The sequence below is a fragment of the Syngnathus floridae genome, chromosome 3 (genome assembly GCF_059516105.1).
Source record: "Syngnathus floridae isolate MCC-2025c chromosome 3, RoL_Sflo_1.0, whole genome shotgun sequence".
Classification (NCBI taxonomy): Eukaryota; Metazoa; Chordata; class Actinopteri; order Syngnathiformes; family Syngnathidae; genus Syngnathus; species Syngnathus floridae.
In genome coordinates this window covers 9010693-9031758 of record NC_142415.1, presented here as the reverse complement: position 1 = coordinate 9031758, position 21066 = coordinate 9010693, and the positions used below count along the sequence as shown (strand labels likewise).

Genomic DNA, 21066 nt, shown 5'->3' with positions numbered 1-21066 from the left:
GTCATGATGGCCCTCCGAAAGAAGCTATGACTACAATGCGGCCCGTGAAAAAAAGGTTTGACACCCCTGGATTAAGTGAACAACAGGAGTTAGCCAAACACCTCACATCTCACTTATTTACGTGATCCTAATACAGCAGAACTCCTAATGTTGAGTAAAAAACAAGACATTGACAAACAAAGAGTTCAACACATTGTTCTCAGTAATTAGACATTGTTTGGATATATTATATTACATACAGTGTCGATGCTTGACTTGATTACAAATCCTTTTAAATGCATGTCGAGAAAAATTGTACAATAACAAAGAAGTGTTGACAGGCTGATGCGGTGAAAGAAATACTGTCCTGTATGTTCTCACACCAACACTGACATACGAAGAGTCAGCACATTGCTCACTGATTATTTCTACTCCATGCACTCATGCCCCAGGCTAATTTGGAAAGTTGGTGGAGGCTCACTCACTCAGTATTAACAGCTAGAGGAAGATAAGGGTATGTTACAGTTACAGTATCATTTATGATTGACAATTTTTGGGAGAGGGAGGGTTGTACAGCAATGATTTCTAAAATGAAAACCTACTCAAAATGAACTCACTGACTTGTGTGTGACTGAGGCACCTTGGGGGTGTTTTTGACCTTTTTCCACTGTGGATGCCTGGTAACTGGCTGAATTGGTCTGAGTGGCTACTGTAACGGCAATTCGAGTGGGCAGGCGACTTCAGTTTTTCGACAACAAATGTGGTGAGAAAAAAAGCCCATACTTTGTCGACTTTTTCTTCACCATCTTCTTCTGAATCATTTTTTGACCTCCTTGGCAGCTTATCTTACAAACCCTTGACAGGATCTATCTTGAATCGATCTATATTTAGTGTAGACAGCCAAGGACCAGTCATGTTTTTCTAAGTGACTTGTTAGTTTGTTATGTATGTAGACTTTAGTGGTAGTGGGTTTTTAAGAGCGCCTGTAACAGGTCCCCTCACACAAACCTGTCAAAGCCTCGGAGGCTCCGTATTTTTGCAAGTGTGATTAAAGGTGACGGGCACACTGGATTTCATTGTAATTAAATCCTTCGAGGGTTAGTTTAATTTGTGTTGTCTCAGTCCAATGAAAGTGAAGCTAAGAAAAAACTTAGGAGAGCAATTAGTTTATTGGCAGCTCAATGTAGTTTTTAGTGATGTGCGCCGAATGAATTGTTGGTTTTGCCTTGGTTCGGTGTTGTAAACTTTTATTTCCAGTTTATATCCCAATTTTATGTCATTTAAATGTTTATATTTCAAATTAAGGTGCCAGTGAGAATGGATTGGATAGTTGTGCTCATAGGACTTGAAAAGTAATTGATTGTGAAGAATTTGACAGATTGTGTTGGTATTGGTTTTAAATGTCAAAAACAATTGATGCAAGAAGGAGGTGTTGGTATTGATTTTAAATGTCAAAAACAATTGATGCAAGAAGGAGAGCCCTTCAAGGCTGCAACCAGCAGAGGCAGTGTCGATTCTGTCTGAAGGTATTTGCGGTCAGCTACTGAAACATCCTGCATGTAATTTGCACTTCAAACTGTTACCAACTGTTAAACAAGTCAAAAAACAAACATGTCTCAGCCGTGCAATATGCATTAAGATGGAACCGTAAATTACCTTTTCCAAACAGGTTCCACAAAGTTGAAAGGTTGGGACGGCTGAAGATTTAAGATTTAGGGGGCATCTAGTCCAACACATGATTGATTAATAAACTGATTAAAAGAGGTTCATCTGAAGACTTCAGGCCATATCTGTATTTCATAGTCCAGTGGTCAGCCTTAATGATCTCTCTGAAGCCAGGGAAAACCTGAGGTGAATATTCAAGTGGTAATATTGGTGTATTGTGCGAGTGTGAATATTTAGATTTATTTGGCTTTAAATGTCCAGTTGAGTGTCCCACTGTGGCCTATGATGTCAACCTGATTTGATTACTGATCGTGAAAAGAAATACAAACACGGTAGCTGCTCTCACCTCGCAGCAATCATGAAAATAAACAATGCAAAGATCCCTTGTGCCACGGCTCCGTTTCCAGGTTTCACCAAAAGCCAGACGCAGTCTGCTATTGTTGCCTTTGAGTTTATGTGCACAAACATGGCTCACTTGACAAATGCAAAGTGCGGCCCTAATAAATGAGCTTCTCATGCCACGCACGTTCCCGTGTCCTGCTTTGAATCGATGGATTGTGTGGCAGCAGGGGCTGAGCAGGGCAGGTCAGACACAACTCAGATCAGTAGAAGGGCAATTTCTATTGATCTGTTAAAATCGTTGGAGAGGGATGCAATCCATTCACAACTCTGGCAATCTCTGGATTTTCCACTGGGTTCTGACCTACATTCTGACGACAAGTAAACACAACTTCAGAGAACATGTCTTCAGGCTCTTCCTACAGCCTGCAATCATATCTCTTGTATCTCTGTCCCAAAATCAGCCACTGTTGAAAAGGGTATCACCCACCTACTCAACACTCTTCTATAAGTGAGGAAAAGCCCTTTTGTGCTGTCCAAATTAATTAAAATTTGTTTTGGTCTTTCTTTTCCACGCTGAGCCATTTACCAGCCCCTGTAGTGATTTGCAACTATAAGCGCTTGCATATTTTTTAGCATCGTACTGTTGCAATTTTCTGCAAAAGTCATCACGACTACATTCAGGGGATAATCAGCATTTGTCTTGGGTTACAGTCTTGGCTTATTAGCTTTTTTGTTTGCTTGGGAAGACGCAATATTTCCCCCCTCTAACACTCGTAGCCAAGGTTTAAGCTTATTTAACACTTCACACATTGGTACTTCTGTTTCAGTGAATGTTGTCCCTGTTTGACTTTCTTTTCAAGGGTATGATGTACGCACACAGCAACACAAAGCAGAGCTCCGATTGAATGTGTTTCTATGGCAATGTCTTTTCATTACCAAAATATAAAATACATCCCAAGGTTTGCACCAATACCACTTGGAATGTAATAACAAAATTCAACATTCTCCAGATTATTTTCACCTCTTTATCCATTCTACTTTCAAAGGAGAGAAATTTACTTATATTTATATTGACTTAAAAAGTGTTAATAGTGTTGGAATTTTTGTTTTGGAACTCCTGATCCCACTGCACGCTAAAGCCTGACCATATTTGGAACTGGGTGCTAAGCAAGCACTTTGCATATATAGTGGGTGAGGATACGTGATACCAGGGATAGTTTACTTGAAAATAACGTAAAAGACGCTAAAATCACGGTTTTATTTTTCTAAAATACTGGCACGTCATTACTGTGTTACTTTATGTATTATGGAGTCAGAGCTCGAGGCTGTGACCAAATTGGTTGCAATTGGTGTAAGTGTCCATGTTATTCCATTCATTTATGATGAAAACATTTTAGGAGGTCGTAATACGTTTCACCCAAGCGCTGCTTCGGTCCATGAATCTCTGTTGATGAACATTCAGTGCATGCAGGTGAGACGGTGATTGCCAGCCAGGGTGCTCTGATACTAATGCACTGTGAGATATTATTCAAGCATCCAGTAATTCAAGGAATTCTATTGTCATACATTTCCACATGATATGGAGCGAAATACGATAACCGAAATCAGAGGTTAGCCCAGTAAGTAAGAAATTATCCAGTTTCATTTAACTGGTCCTAAGAGGATTTATTAATTACATGTATACCTTTGTCCATCTTAGCCAGCGACATACAGAATAATGGGAGTCAATTTGTGAGTAGAATGAGATGAGCTCATCATTATTTTAGAATTCATATTTTCTGTGACATTTTTGTTTGGTGCTCTGCCTTGGCTCAATTAAAGGTTGGGAAAGAAGCTAAAATTCATAGTTGTCTACTAAAAGAATTCACTGGTGCATGTAACCGCATCATTATTTTGTCTTCCTCCAGTGTTTTTGTTTTTTATAAGATCCACACTGGGCTGTGAAAATCTTGGGGTTTTTTTTGGTCTTATTAGCGACACTGACATCTGCAAAAATGTAACTTAGCTTCAAACCCAATTAGGCTCAAACCAATATGTCATTCATATACACACTAATTATTTTTAGTGTTAGTCTCAGTCTTATCAATATTAATAATTAATTGTTTAGTAAAAATGTGCAATCTATTTTATAATTTTTGACAAAGTAGTGCCTCATAAAGAAATTATGATGGCGTAAACGATCTAAACGATCTAAACTAAAAGCAAAACAAAAACAGGACCACCTTATTAACCAAGGTGCAGGGTGATTAGCGTCGTTGTGGGTGCGATCACAAGAGACTGTCAATAAAAGCTGCTTCTCTCATCCCCTTTAAATGCTGTGCACAAGAGAAGTACTGATATTCCTTGGCATTGAGGGAGAAGACAATAATTAGGTTAGGCCCTGTGGCAGGTTGAGGTGTGTTAAGTATGGTTATAAGCAACTGCAAGCAGAGCCCCTCGGGTCGATGATGCAATGTTGGCCAGAGAGATCACAGAAGTGGAAGTGGACACTCTGACATTGCCTTCCACTCTGATTATAGTTCAAATAGGACCGTTTTTAGATAATTCAATGTAAATATATTTAAATGAAACAAAATTCCATTTAGATAAGTATCACAGGGGTTACATTCCACAACACTGTGAAATCCGTGGCATGAAAATACACCGCAGGCGTGTTATTGTATAATTTATGGTGCTTGGAAAAAACATTTAAACACACATTTAAAACAATACAAGCACACTTGAACATATAATTCATTTATAAAGATCAGAATCAATGAATGAAGGAAAAAACTTTGCACCAAAAATGCCAAATTTGCTAAATCCCAGGATTTACAGTGGGTTTCACTGTATTGTCCAACAGCTAGCTGCATTTAATCATTTTAGTTTATTTATTTATTCATTTATTTATTTATTTATTTATTTATTTATTTATTTATTTATTTATTTTTGACAGTTTCTATAACAGTAGTATACATACAACTACTCTGTGTGCCTTTTTAATTGCCCCTTTGCTTATAGAGACTGATCAATACACTGAATGACATTCGTGAAGCAACACTTTGATTTATCAGGGCTTGGAGAGTTTAAGTGGATGTTGTATATTAATGTTTACTTATGATGTGAGAGACGGGGGGGTATATACTGAACGAAACACCATGGTGTTAATTGCAGGACTAACAATTTAATTAATGTTTGTTGGACAGTGTGTAGTACCCAGCGAAAGCTTCCCAATGCTGATTCAAACGGAGATAAACCTTGAACGTCATTTGAAACAGCAATGCTAACCATTCATCCGCTGTGCCGCTTCAAAGTTCTGATGTAGTGCATCTTCCTGTCACTCTTTTTTTTTTTTCTACTGCAGCAAAACCTGAGCAAAGTAGCAACTGGTGTGTGGGTGCAAATGAGTTGTCAGCCTTCTCCAGTCAACATAACCATGCGCATGTTCTTTTCGTTTTTGCCCTCCACGCAGCAAGTCTGACCCACGTCGTCATAACGTTCAATTGTAATTTGACACAATGTACCAGTGCTAACATTTGTCTTGAAAGTTTAACACCGATGTTATATGACAGCAGATAGACTGAGCTCAGTTAGCATGCAGTAGTGAGCAGAGGTCTAGCACATGGATATAGAAAATAATAGTCTGACTTTGCTAAGATTGTCTTTGTCCTCCTCTGAGCTTCCCATTTCTCAATGTCAGTGGTGTTTATCAACTGAAAATGTCAACTCTTTGCTCTTTGTGTTGATATACTGAAGAACTGTTGTCAACACACAGCTCGTGCAGACACCTGTTATTATCTTATCTTAAAACCATTCGCTTACTCATCACATTTTAGGCTTCAATGGACAGTCAACAGCATTTAGGAAGACGATAAAAAGTGTATAAAAACATTGTTAACATTAACCTAAAACTGAGCCTGAATCCAGACAGCATGATATATTGTGGCTCATCTTAGAAATTCTGTTGGGTCAATTATTTATGATTTATGCCTGCACTATTGGTATTGGTAGGTTGCCAATATTAACGGTAATTATAGACCATGTAAATGTTTTTCTTGCTTGAATTGAATGTTCAACTATGATGGAGTAAAACAGGAAATATTTACATATTAGACAGTGGAGACAAGCACGAATCAGCCATTTTGCTTAAAAATAAATGAACCGTTAATGTGATTTCTCTTTGTGAAATGGTAATTTATTACCCAAAATATTATTCATTTTGAAACTGTCTTGATTAAGCTTTGATTAATACACCAGTTCCCTCCCTCCTATTATATATTTCCTTTCATACATCTATATTTATGAAATCTAGAGCTTGGCTGTCCTTTCTGCCGTGTTAGCGTCTATATATAGATGTAGTATGTATGTATCTAGTGTAGTATTTGTATTGCATTGTTAAAATATTCAAAAAAATTCAAAACACATCATTAGGCATCAGCGGATTCTGTAACTCCTGTGTGAATTATAAATTAAATGGTTGTATATTACACTTTCCAATATACGTACATATATTAAATTGCAGTCCAAATGTATTCCCTTTTGAATTGCAGTAATAATCCCAATGTTAAATGAGGTTTGATTTGGATGAATCTGTGTGACTCAGATAAAAAGACAGGTGCCAGATTGCCAATTCTTACCTGGAGGTTTGTAACATGATTGGCTTCACTGCAGAGGAGAGGGCCAATAGCTCAGTGTGGTCAAGTGGTCAATATTTTTCTCATGGCGCCAACACACACACATGCGCGCGCACGCACACACACATCTGTGCAAATAAATTGTGACCTCTCTTCCACTGAGTTTTATAGCAGACACAAGATATGGGAGTGAAGAGGTTGCTCGATGCCTAAGGGAGATTGCATCTGGGCAACTAGATTGTATTTCGAGATTCAGCTCATTCCATTACCACTAAGAACAGAACAATACGGCAAATCAAAGAAAGTGCCAGCAAGGTAGCCATGGGGACCAGAATCCTTTGCAAACTATGTGACGAGTTAAAAGAAATTTCCCGAGGGAGTTTGTGGCCAAAACACACAATAGTCAAGTCGGATCCACTTGGGAGGAACCTGACATTTTTAACAGTGTGAGTGAAAGTGACCTGTTGTTGTGTTATCAGAGTGCCAGTGACACAGGCAGACAAAACAACTTCATGGGTAACTGATATGATCAGCGAGCTACCGCAGACTGGCACTCACTTAGATGTTTAAACGTTGAGGTGCACACGCAGGCAGGCAAAGCACAGTCAAGGAAAGATTTACTGAATAATAATAACACTATGATTAAGTGCATATAAAACACGCTGCAAGGAAGCCAAAGCTTAATACGGCAAACAAGTCAGCGTACACCTACACTTTAAGTATGCTATAGTAAGAAGAATACGCTTGAATCACCCACACAGTGAGCATAGCGCATATCCATGATCTGGACCACCTTCACCCTCTCCTCTCACATCATTACCACATCACAAACAAGCAAAGCTGTATGAGAGTAAACAGAAGCAAGAAATCGAAAGCAAACAAGCTGAAAAATAGTTGGTAAGTCAGACAGAGTAAACAAAATGTTGTCTTACCCAGAACAGGAGGTTGAAGAAGACCATCCCATAACGCAGTGCCATCATACAACCTTCAGCCATCCTGCAGCGTCGTAGTTCTAGAAGGAATATGAAGGAGAGGTCCAGGTAAAACACCACATACTTCTTTCCTGGAGCACAGCGGCCTTTGGTTGTCTGTGGCCCCTTTGTGGTGGTGAAGCCGAACGCAAACGGCGGCCGCTTGTATTCAAACTCTCCACTGAATCGATGGAAGCCAGAGGTGAACGGCGGTGTGTCAGGCTTGCTGTCCAGAGACGGACTTCGCCGGTACGGCGTCTCATCCGTGCTCGAGCGTCTCATGATACAAGTTTTAAGCAGCAACTGCCTAACTCAGCACTGTGCAAAGTTCACAATGAGGGAGCCAAAGTCATTGAGGGGTGATGTTGAAAGTGCTTTCACCTATCCTCAGGTTACCTTTTAAATCCTGGAGCAACTGATACAATTATATCCAAAGAGTCATAGCTTGATAAGAATTAATCTGCTGGAGATAACACTCTGTCATTCACCTGATTCCTAAATCCTATAATGTCACTGCATACAGCAGGAGAGTTTGCATAATCCTGCCGCAACACCTGTGTAATTCTTGTGTGTTTAGAGCCTAATCCAAGCACACACATCTGACCATCCCTGATTCCCACCGCTCTAATCCTTCAAACGCAGGTGTCGTGCCCTGGCAGATAAGATGGTTAGCAGGTTCATCTCGAATCACTTTAATCAGGCAGATGATTGGAGAGCTTTGACACCTCCCGTTCCGTCATGCCCAGCTGCTTTGGGCTGTCAAAATGATCCAGAAATGTCCTGCCGGGTCTCATGAGAAGTTGCTGATCGGGCTCCCGCTGCAACTTCTTCAACATGCGCGCACGCTGTGTCTCAGAGCTCAGCAGCGTGCATGTGTGAGACGTGATTTTGCTGACATGCAGTGCGAAGAGAAGGTTGGGGGTGGGAGTGTGAATGGAACATTAACAAGCACACATGGATGGATGATGTACATGAGCAAACTAATCGTTGTGGATTGAAATCCCTAATCTACTCTTCTCTGTTTTTACCTCTACCCTAACTTGCCAATTCTACCCGAAAAGTCTCTCGCGGTAACTCCTCCTCTCTTCTCTGCCCCCGCAGACGGCGTATCAAGTCGTCTTCTTCAACTCCCTCATATTCTCCCTCAGTGCTGACGATGCTTAATTAATTTCCAGACCCAAATTAGTAAGTGTCCCGTCCTCTGGTGCCTCCCTCCCGCGCCAGAGAGCGTTTGTCTCGTCCTCTCTAGGTGGGCATGGAGAACAAGACGTCCAGTGGGGTCATGGCTGAGCAGCGAGACAGACAGGCAGTTGAAAGAGGGACAGTTTCTTCTCAGAAGCAAAAGAAAGACTGCAGTGTTTGAACGCCGGTCCGGTCTCTCTGCCTGAAGCTCCCGCCCTCTCTATTCACGAGCTTCTGTTCTCTTTCTCTCTTGCTCCCCCCTCCCTCCAACCTTTTCTCTTGTCCCCTCTCTCACAAGCTGAGATGCTCTGCGCTCGGCATGCGCAATCACTTAAACACCACGTCTCCTCGATAGCTGTCCCGAAAACCTGCCCAAGCAAAAGGCAGGAGCAGACGTTCATATTCCAGCCACTCCTTACTACGTATCAAGCACAGCCAATCGCTGTCTTGCAGCACCAACCTCCCTGGAGCACACGCCAATCATACCTGGCTGGCCATCTCTACTCAATTATACACGTGCATTCCAAGTACACATTCACGCACACCCAGAAACTGGTGCATGTGTTGTTGACATAGCACCCTTGAGAAAGCTGCTGCTCTTGCACGAGTGCTTCATCTTCTTCTGCGCTCTACTTCCTGTCTAAAAGTCATTCCACATGCAGACGCTGTTGTTGCACACAAGCCCCACCACTCTGTGCATGCTCAGCTTCAATCATGTTCCCTTCTCCCCATGGCCCGAGCTCATGCAGCATCCGGCGAGCTGCAACCGACACAGATTCGCACCACAAAGCGTGATTATGTCGACATAAATATAAAGTGGCCACTGCAGCTTGCATTCACACTAAAAGAAATGTTTGCTCTACACATCTGTGTCGATTGCGTTACGGGTCTAAAGGGATGTTTCAAAGCTTCAGAATTAACTCATGACTTCATTAAAAATGTAATGGTTTTCTGTCATGCCTCATCTGTCGATTGAATGCAACTTGCACGCGTGACATTTGAACTAATGGTGTTTTCTCATGAAACATTCCTGAGCTCCGCGTAGACAGACGTCAGTGATAAAATGGTAATTAGCAATTAGACGGACTGGCCTTTTTACCGCATGAGGAATATTGATGGAAGCAGAGGACATTATTATATAGATGAACCTGATCCTTTTTTTTTTTTTGACATTTATATTTCATGGCCATTAGGTGGCATTTTCTATTAAAATTATTTTTAACAAGCATTGAGGGGCATCAAGGTGATGTTTTTAAAAACTCTTGGGGCATTGGAGCAGTCATCTGATTTATATTAACATAATATTTACTCCAAGACTGTGTGTGTAGAGTTTGTCTGAGTTAAGTTTCATAATCTAAAGATAAATTACCTTGAAAAAAATTGAGTGTTCCATATTTTAGTGCTTTTTTTTTTTTTTTTTTTTTTTTCTTCCATTGACTTCACTCAGTAATGGAATCAGAAAATATTGCAAGATACTGTGATACGGCTCCTTTACACATACACTTTGGGGAAATAAGGAAGGAAAAAATATTTCATCTTTTATTTGATTGTACATTTGATGGATTGGCAGGCTCTCAGTGCCTATTTTTATACAAACAATTAATGAGCCCCCTTTCAAAATGGTAAAATGTCCAGAGCTTAGTTGCAAACAGCTTGTAAACTGCAAAGACATTCCCAAACAGTTTTAATGATAGCAATTGTTGCCATTGAACAAGAAAAAGCGTGTGAGACCATTAAAATTGTTGCCAAACAACCATTTGTGACCCTGATGAAAAAAACAGCATTCACTATGCACACAAATCCCGTCATATTTTGATTTAAAAAACGCAATGGTGCATTCCCGAAAATACATTCAAGAAAAATACGATTTTTTTCATTAACTGGAATAATCTTACACATAATACAAAGATGCAGCCATACTTCAAATATTTATTCCCAATCTGTATTTGTAGTTGAGACTCTATGATAGAAATGTGACCCACCTATATGTTGATTAAGATACTAATTGCAATAATCTTCATTTTTATAAAATATACAGGCTGGGATCAACTAAACAGTAGGAAATTCATTAAGAATGAAACTGGATCATACTTTTCTGACTATGTTGTCATTCATGTTATTGCCAAAATGCCGAACACGACGCCTCCGATGAGCTCTCTGCCTTCGATAAGCTCTCTCTCTCTCGCTCTCTCTCACTTTCTTTCTCTCTCTCTCACTGTGTGTGTGTGTGCGTGCGTGCGTGTGTGTGTGTGTCAACAACACATTGCATAATGAAATTCATCACTATGATCTTTCCCAGATAAAAGAACCTATTAACGTACTAGTGAATGCCTGTGTCGGAGCAAAAGGCAAATGGACAGCCCTCAGAAAGCTAAACAAAGTGCACCGTGTTGCTCTGTGGCCTCTGTGCAGTTGTAAAGGGCTATGAGGCTACCTTGCTTTTCCTTGTTTAAAGATAGAATACGGGGCTCTTGAGAATATCTCATTTAAATGACAAAACAGGCCAGGCAGAAAACTGTATACGCATTACGCCACACTAACATTAAGCATACAGAATGAGCTTGAAGATGTGCTTTTTTTCTCTATAAATAAAAATTGCAGATGTAAGAGTGCTACTTTGAATCATTCACAGATATTTGTCTGATACTTTTCATCACATGGAGCTACAAAATAATTGCAAGATGATGCTATTTAAGCAAGATCTGGAGATATACGTTGGTTGTTGTTATGCCATGTTTTCAGTTTTGTGCATGAGCTTCATTTGACGAGAAAGGGTTTGCATATAGATTCTTTTATAACAAGTCGGCTCATTGTAATTATTATTTTTTTATTATTCAGTCAAGTTAATTTTGTTCCAACCTCATTTTTCACTGTACTCAAAGATTGTCCAAGAATACATTGAAATGCATACACATGTTTCTTTAAGTCACAGAGAATGTAGTGATTCACTCCCCCAATTTCTGTTCTGGCAGCGGGGATCACTTCCCACACAGCAACGGTGTGAATGTGACCAATACTGTATGACTGTGAGTGACGGGCATGCAGTCCAGGGTGCAAATTATCTTTTGCACAAAGTCAGCGGGGATGAACTCCAACTCCTAACAACCCTGCACAGGATAAGTGGTACAGAAAATGGATGGATGGCTGATTTCTATAACTGACCTTTCTAGTTAATTGTGTTGTTTCACTGCAGGCTTCTCTTAAAAAAGTAAATTTCACTCTCCACCATAGCATCTGATTAAATTATGTTGAAATGTGGAAACTGAGATAATCAAACTGGGTATATTTACATAAGAACTCACAATATTACTTGGTGACCTCAAGAGTTCATCACTGATTTGAATCACACAAACATAAATTGGTTCTTTTGGTGTTTCAATCAGATGCAGCTTGCACCAGCACTTGAGATGAAAATATATTTTAATTTTCTGAGATAATGTGTTCTCGGCAAGTTTGCACTTCAGTTGTTTTCCAAAGCTAAAATGCACCAATCAAAACATGACAGCATGATCATTTGTTTGGTTTAACTTTTGCTTTCAGAAATTTCAGAAACCCATTAGGTAAAAAAAAATAGCACCATAATTAGAGACATCAGACACGTGAATACTATTCTTTGTGCATTCCTTTGACCAAAGTGAGAAAAGATCTCCGAAACTGTCAACAACAAAAAAACACCTTTGATGGCATTAACCACGCCGTACAGAAGGATGCATTCAATCATTAAACATGTCAAACATTTTTCTAGTCCATCAATGTAAGGGAGCGCTTGTGACATCTGTTAAACTGGCTAATTAATATCTTGTGACAAGTAAAAATGAAAATGATTCTTCACTGAAACTCTTTCCTGGGCCGATCTTTAAATAACATATACGTACAGTAAATAGTCTACTCAACTGGGACAGTTTTTCAACCTCCCCATTTAGCTATCCATCACTTTTACGACGATTTCTACAGATTGCTGACATCCAGTAGAAGTGCTGATGATGGTACCATTAAGATGTTTGAACATTCTGGATATTCATAATTTATTTGTCAATCAATTATTCAGTTTTCACAATCAATGCAACACTATTTGGGGGGAGAATTTTGGTGTGCCTTTCAAGACAAGCTTCTGTTCATTGTGCTACATTTAAAGAAGACTTTCCAGAAGATGTTAGATGAAAAGGACCAGTTCCACAACAGTGTTTATAATGGGCTCTTGAATTTTCCCGCACCAAACTGATCCAACCGTGCCGCTATTGACGACGCTTTGTTCACTAGGGAGCATGGCTGTCGTGCTTTCAACCTATAGATCATTTGAATTGGGCCCATCTATGTGAATTATGGTAGCGTCAAGACATCCAAGCTGTTCACACGATAAAACCATTACTTTCACTCTGGAGTGGCTTCCTCATTAGTCGTCTTCGTGAGAGCTAATTACGAAACACAGACGATCGCGCAGATGCGAGGAATTTAACAATCCAACCTTATCATGTGGTATTTTTACCCTCCTTATAAACTGATAAGAAGATTGCAACTGTGTCAGGGGAAGTCTGTTCCAGTGATCTACAGCTATGAATATCTTTCATCAGTTTATCTTTCCACTCACATGTCTCCTCTCGATGAGGTGCGAGTATCTCGATGACAGACTGATGATCTGTGCTCCATATCTGTTGTATGAGCACCTGACAATGCAGATGCATTTGTGTTCCATCTATTTTCATTCTGTGGCTAATCCCTGCTAGAAGGGGCAGGGGGGTGCCAGTCAAACTCTGTCCAAGAAAACACAAATATGTTCTCCGTCTATGTATGTATTTATAGATATGAATGGAATAATACTCCCCTATAGTTAAAAAGCAAGGTGATGCAGTACAGTATATGCAATAAGAGAACAAACGTGCATTGTGTGCATGTAAAGACAGTGACAGGGACTCATATGCATGATGGACAACTCCGACTGGTTTATAAAGGAGACGACTATTTGACAGGTCAGACACAGAACTCTCATTGCAGATGACTTTAACTCAATCCGCATTTACTGAAATAATCCAACCAATGCAGTTTCCTCGATGAAACCGACCGGTGTGTTGTGAGAGAATACAAGCGTTTGTGGAGATGATATATCTAGTAGAGTTGAGTGAAAAGCAAATTGGATTGCCACATTGAAATTCATTCCCTGCCACGCAGAACAGTTGGAAATTTGATTTACGCAGCCAAAGTCAGACACATATCAAATGAATGTCTTAAATGTGATTTGTGAAAATCAATTTCCATGTGGTTCCAGACTGGAAAGTATGAAATGTTTGCAACAGAACTTAAGTAAACTCTGACTGCCAATGAAGTCACACTGTTCCATTGTTATGTAAAATGTAGTCTGTACTTTGTTTGAAATTTAACGCAAATAGGTCTTAAGGGGAAAAATGAACGTTTTCTGGTTTTCTTTCCTGGTGAAGTTCACAAATTTTGCAAAAGAAATACTGTTGTCATCAAGATCATTTTGTTCAGTAAAATCTTTAAGCCAATATACGTAACTGTTTATTCACTATAAATCAGATTGACTGTTGAGGAAAAGAAAGTAAAACAGCATATGCTTAGTGTTTTGGAACACAATTAAATTCAACTAAACTTTCATCTCTGACTTTAAAGGGTGTGAAATCACAGTGCATGAGATAAGTTCTATCATATAGGATTCCCAGTGTTTTTCTTCAAGATTAAGAGATAAATAGTTATTGCTGTCAGCTTCGACCAGTCCCATCAACACAATGTAAAGCTATCAGTGAAATCCCAGAGGAACTAATATATTCAGTGGAGTGTTCTCATACCGTAAGGTCCTGTGTGTGGGATTTATCTACAGTAGAAGACAGAGCACTGGGCATAACAAACAGCACATCTCTGAGGAGCACATGAAATGACTTAGTTTACGCCAAGTCAGATGATTCAATTTATGATACCAACAGTGTTGGAAGAATACTTTGGAAATGTAACAGTAACAAAATAGCAGCAGAACTAGAAAGTACTAGTTTAATTGCTTTCCCAAAAAAATGTAACCAACTACATTTGATCTAATTAATTTAACTGTGTTAACTGTTTTCATAGTTTAAGATCATATAGTGTTCAAATGTTTCAGCAATACCTAAGACCACACAAAGAAAAAATGATGAATGAGATCGACCTTAATTCATGACAGTGTTCTGGCATCATATTAAACTGGAGCTGACATTGTCATCATCATTTCAAGACACTCGGAAGGCCGGCCCCTTACGCCCCATTTTAGCACGTACGTGTGTGACCTCGCTTAAACTTGAAAAGATTCAAATGAAGACGTGGGTGTCAGGTGGTTTGAGGTTCAATAGTTGAAAAAACAACCTTCCAACAGATGATGGAAACAAAAGAAAAGCTGTTGAGTGAAATCTAAAAACATGAATTATAAGCACCAGAATATTTTGTCGAATATCGAAAGGGTTCTTGTTCTGACAGAAAATAATAGGTTTGAAAACTGACTGAAAACTATTATCAAGCTAGAGTATATATATCATTTGAATTCTGTAAATTGTTGCTTCACCAAAGCATGTAATTCTTGAATGTTTAGAGATCACTATCAGATTTGGTGACAATGAACAGAGAACAAATCTGCCTCCATTGTGGAGTCATGCCAAATAAGTTTGTAACAAGGCACTGACCCACAACATGAATACGGTCGGCTCTTACATGATGAACCTGCCTATAAGAAGAAGCTATGGAAACGTGGTGAGATCCACCAAATACCTCCAAAACAAAGCTACAAACCTGCTTGAAATATGGTAGAATAAAGTCACATGACTAGACCACGACCATGACATCCCAAGCACCATTACTACATTGTGGGCATTTATATGTTTCCTTCAATCTCTCCATTTCAGTTCCGTACTGTATGTTACTCCGATATTATGGTGTGTTTTGTTTCGACTCTGCTAATTAGAGTGCTCTGGTTGATTGAGAACAGTCACGTCTATCTTTAAATGAAATGTCAAAACTTTACGCCATTTGCGCATCTTATTTATGGATAAAGTTAATGCATAGCATTTACTACTGTACCATGTTTCTCGTAATTGTTTAATCAATTACAAAATTAGAAGCTATTGTGCTGGTATGAAAGCTTTATTTTTCCAATTTGATTTGTACCATAGTAGGAGGAAATTTTTACTGACTGGAGCAGCAAAAGATAGTGAAGGGGATTCAAAAGGCAAACAATATCATGAAAAAGAAGCATTATCAAATAAAGCACATGAGAAGGAGGAAACAATCTCTAGAGCATTAACTGAAGCGGAAGCAAGGATGTACATTTACGCTTTGTGTCAATTGCACACAAAATACTGCACAAACCCTTTGTGATGCTGAAAGTGTGAGGGCTGCTACACTTTCTTGCAAAGTTAAAATTGAGTACGCCCTGCCAAAAGCCCACTCTGGTACTTTGTGCAAATGCAATTAAGATACAAATATGATATTTTATGATGTAAATTAATTGGAAAATGAAAACTGACTGAGTTTAATTTGGTTTTCTGTGTAATATCAGAATATTTTAGACCACACATACATTATGTGCTCACAGGGATGTTTTTTCCAAACGTATTACATCACGTTCAGCTATTGAACATAAATATTTGGAATTCCTATCTCCAGCCTATTGTATTGTGCTGTCACAAGTAACTAAAGGCAGTCAACAGCCGTCACCATGTTATAGAAAGTAGAAAAATGGATGTTATTCTTTGAAATGCACAGCATGTGTCTCGGTCCAATTATTCACAACACTGTCGGTTGAACATTTGTTATTTGTTGATAAAAAGAATATTTTTTTTTGTGAATGTGACGTCTGTAGAAGGCTGCTCGCTTTTGACAAAAAGATGGGTAGATCTTAGTGACTGTGAACGGAGATGATGATGTGATGATTGAAGGATTATATTTATTTACACTCAAAAACTAATTATTGTTTTCATCAGATACCATAGATGATCAAAATAATTCGGCACGACCTGCTTTGCACCTCATTTTGAGAATATTGGAGTATTAGACAAGCATGTCACTGAACATCTGCAGCACGTGTTCATCATTAGGTTTGTCAAGGTTAACTCGTGGGCTTTTTTTTTTAACCTTACCTTCGAAGGGACTTATCGACATAATCCACCTCTAAGTAACACCACTATTAGGCCATGATTATAGAAACCATCAATTATAAAACCACACATCTGTGCTACGTTGAGCATCTGGATCAGTTTAGAATCTAATCAATGAAAAAAGGTTTTAAAAAAGTGCGTGCGTACGTGTGTGTGTGCGTGCCTGCGTGCGTGCGTGTGCATTGCATCCATCCATCCATTATCTGAACAGCTTATCCTTATCCTGGAGCCTATCCCTGCTGACTGTGAGCAGTAGGCGGGGGACACCCTAAATGTGTGTGTAATTACAGATACGACAGGTGTTTTGGAGCCAACTGGCATCTGTATCTCATTCAAAAAGAATTACTAAAACATGCCTGTTTAACCTATCTTGAACCGCACTACACTACCAGATCGTCAGCACTCTTTGTCAAGTTACTAGTTGCATCCAGACATTAAGAAAGTTCTAGTTTGTATTTACCAGTGGTGGGCCGTCAGGGCCTGTAAGACCTTCTCTGCTGGCCTAAAAATATCTGAATCACAGACTGATGTTAATTATATTTTGTCCATGAATAAATTTAATACGTATTCATGGACAAAATGTATTTAAAATTTATTTAATATGTATTAAATAATTCCAAATGGTCTGTCTTGCTTCCTTTCATTGCGATAGCTAGTGAGGGCTGGATTGATTCAGCCCGAGCACTAATGAAGGCCTAGATGTGAAATGCACGGCCCACTACCCTGCCCTGTTCTCCCTTCTGCTTCCTCCTCATCTCTTGGACACCTCGACGCTGCATTCATTTTCCTGCAACCCTCTCAAACAAGGAGAATTTCCCTCCAGCAACCACAATACCCACGTTACAAAATAATATAACTACATCGTAATCTGCCGTTCGTCTCTTATATCTGTTGTTGGATACTCCTCATAAACGGAACCCAAACAAAATTTATGGTTGGTAGATTATTCTCTTTTTGTAATAATGCTTTCTGCTAATAAATGTTACACTGTTAGAACACCTGTTTGTGTCCCTTGTGAATGGTGCTAAATTTGTAAATAATCTGCATTTGAGGGATGAGCAGCAGAGCTGAATATGTGGGTTGGCCCATGAAAAAAAAAAAGAAGCAAAATCATCTCTGCCAATGGCAGACAGCTTATTTTGCTGTTGCCATTGACGATTGTTGCGCTACTGGTATCTGAAAATATTATGTTCACTGATGAGTCCAGATTCTGCCTAGAGCAGTTGGGTCATTGGGTCAAAATGCGGAGCCGGCGCTGAGAACACCATATTGATTAATGAGCTGATGGAGTAAAATCTTTTGGAGGAGGCAGTGGGGCAGCTTCTCCCACACTGGTTAAATGAGGCTTGTCTTCATTGGAAGCGATTTCAATGCAGAGATATTAAGATGAAATTCTGTAACCAGTGGACGTCCCAGCTTTCTACAGTCAGGGACTGAACTCTATCCTCCAAGATGACAACGTTTGATGAATAAACTGTTACCTTCTCAATACATATGTCTTCTTTATTCAAACTTAAATCATCCAATCCACCAAAGAAGAGTCAATGGCAACAACAAAATGAATGTTCAACAATGGCAGAAAAAAAGAGGCAAATTTTCCATGGACAAAACTCAGCGTTACTGCTCATCACAAAAAAGCATGAATCTTACAACCAGGACACCATTTATAATTGTAATAAACAATATGCATTATAAGCTTTCTGCAAACTGTGTCTTGTGTGGTAAACTGTGAGTGAAAATATATTTTTTTTATGAAAGCCGACTGAAAAAGTTGAATTGTGAATGGGATTAATCAAAGGCATGTGCACTGACTCCACTTGACGTGAGTTGAATGTGAATTGTATAGTTTCCAATACAGTCGAACAGTTGTCCAAACACATTAGCTAAAAAAATAGTTTTTTATTGAGATGCACAGGTTGGTGAAAAATGTGTCTGATTAACTATAATACACACAACCGTTCAAAAACTGCCAAACTGGGATGTGTAGACTTTTTTTATCCATTACAGTTGTTAAGTTACGTTGATGACGATTGTCACAGATCACATTGACATGGCAGCACATAGAGGCTGAAACATATGGGGAAGCAGTTAGAGGGGAAAAAAATATTGAGTTTATACAGACGCTCTTCTGTCAACTCAGAAACGTCAAAAAGTGAAAGTGGTGCTATCAGCAATACACTTAAGGCTTCTTTGCAAACCAGACGGGGAAAATAGGCATCTGTAGAGTATTGCTCGTGACTTCCACCATTTTTGTCTCCATAGCAACTAATCTGAAGGTGCCTTGTTAACTTCACAATTGATGATATGACAATTGTATAGAGCGGCAGAGTAAGAATGTTAATCATAGCACTCACCACAATTTAAAAACCGTTTGAACAATTGTCCTTGGTCACGTGTGTTTCTGCATAACAATATTAAAATGAGAACATTTTTATCCCCAATCAAATGTCTGTCTGTCCGTAACGTAACGTAACATAACGTAACGTATGTATGTATGTAGTATGTATGTCTGTATGTATGTATGTATGTATGTACATTTGTATCGTAATTTCTGGACTATAAACCGCACCTGTAGGTTTAATAAAATGCAAATAAATTTTCGAATGATGTTATTTTGTTATGAATTGGACCGGTGAGCATCGCGCTTTCATTGTGGAAATGTTTATCAAGAACGAATCTGTAACTGCAACGAGCGTTCCGTTTGCAATTCAGACTTGGGAGACATGATCCCGTACCTGCTTGAAACTCAATCTTGTTAAGGGTTACTAACTTCTGAGCCAGTGGATCAGCATTGAAACAAAAATCAACCGGCCAACCTCGCACCGCCAGAACTCCAGAAAATATGGTAGCGGTAAGAGCTTAAGTTCAACAGTCTCCACGGCATTCGGCAAAGTACAACCTGGCCTGGTTGACAGTGCACTGCAGGGCACATTTCCATTTTCTTATTTGCCCTTAGAGTGCAACAAGAATAAAACTAGTACAAAAACTGACAATATTTTTAAATGCAAATGTTTTCATTCTTGTTAGTGTGATTTTCTAAGATTGCCTTTCAAAATATTCCAGTGTGTTTGGTTGTGAATGTAGGCGCTTAATTCCAGCAATCTATGTTAATCTATGTTATGTTACTCAGTAGAACATAATTTATATTTTATATATCTAAACAGTGAGATTACGTACAAAATTAAACTGAAAGTTCCACAGGCCTTTTCAGTTTGCAGACAACATCAGAATCATAGCACAAAACAGAGCCGCAGCTGCACCGAATGTATAAATAAGTGAGGCACAGGCCAAAAATATCAATCCTGAATTAATCCAATTTAATCAGATCAGAGAAACAGTGAAGATTAAACAATTGAATCAAAATTAGATCAACAACCACACACGCATCTGCAAGCAAGATGTTATTTCATCCACAAATTACTCAGCATAAAACACAACATAGAGGTTTGCAGTAGATTCATAGCTGCACTTGAACATGTGTGTATGTGAATATACACATTCGAATGCAGTTATGAATCTACTGTAAACCTCCATGTGTGTATATATGTATATATATGTATATATATATATATATATATATATATATATATATATATATATATATATATATATATATATATATATATATATATATATATATATTTCTGACCCTTTTGAATCTAGAAGACAATTCAGGGAACAACCCTAATTATCAAATGTCACAAATACATAGTAATTAATACACAAATGTACATAAGATGCTTGGATTTTTGGAGCTTTGCAAACAATTTAGAGGGAACAGTATGCTCCTTTTATCTTAAATGGAAATTGAAGGTTATGTGTATAGATTAGACAGCTCCTGCATCACCCAAGAGAACTAAAAATAACAAGCTGTGTAAAATCACTGTTGCTACTTTCACTACACACAGAGAAAACATTCTGACAAATATTTCAATGGACCATATAATTGTGGGCTTCATTTAGGAAAGCTTTTTGATAGCTGTGATGATCTGAAAATATATGAGAATGTGAGGAGGTTAGTGAACATCAAGCAAAGAAGGGGAAAAACATGCTCTTTTTTTGTCATTTTTAAACTGGGTGTGATAGTGAGAGTCAGTGGCTTTGAAAGACTGTGGTTACATACCGTGGTTTTCATTCTAAGCAGTTCTCATCGAGGAGACAAAATAGACCTTTCAAAATGTACAA

General features: G+C 38.8%; 1 protein-coding gene across 2 annotated transcripts in view; it reads right to left on the bottom strand.

Moving 5' to 3' along the window:
- The window catches only part of tspan4a (tetraspanin 4a), an 84513-nt gene that overhangs the window by 60187 nt on the left and 3260 nt on the right, over positions 1-21066 (bottom strand). The window contains exon 2 of one of the 2 annotated variants that reach the window (XM_088371815.1): positions 7532-7611. In XM_088371815.1, coding sequence (XP_088227941.1) covers positions 7532-7594 — 63 coding nt within the window. In that variant the 5' untranslated portion in view covers positions 7595-7611. Of the gene's footprint in view, positions 1-7531; positions 9120-21066 lie in introns of those variants that run through there. The other variant, XM_088371814.1, reaches the window with a different exon arrangement.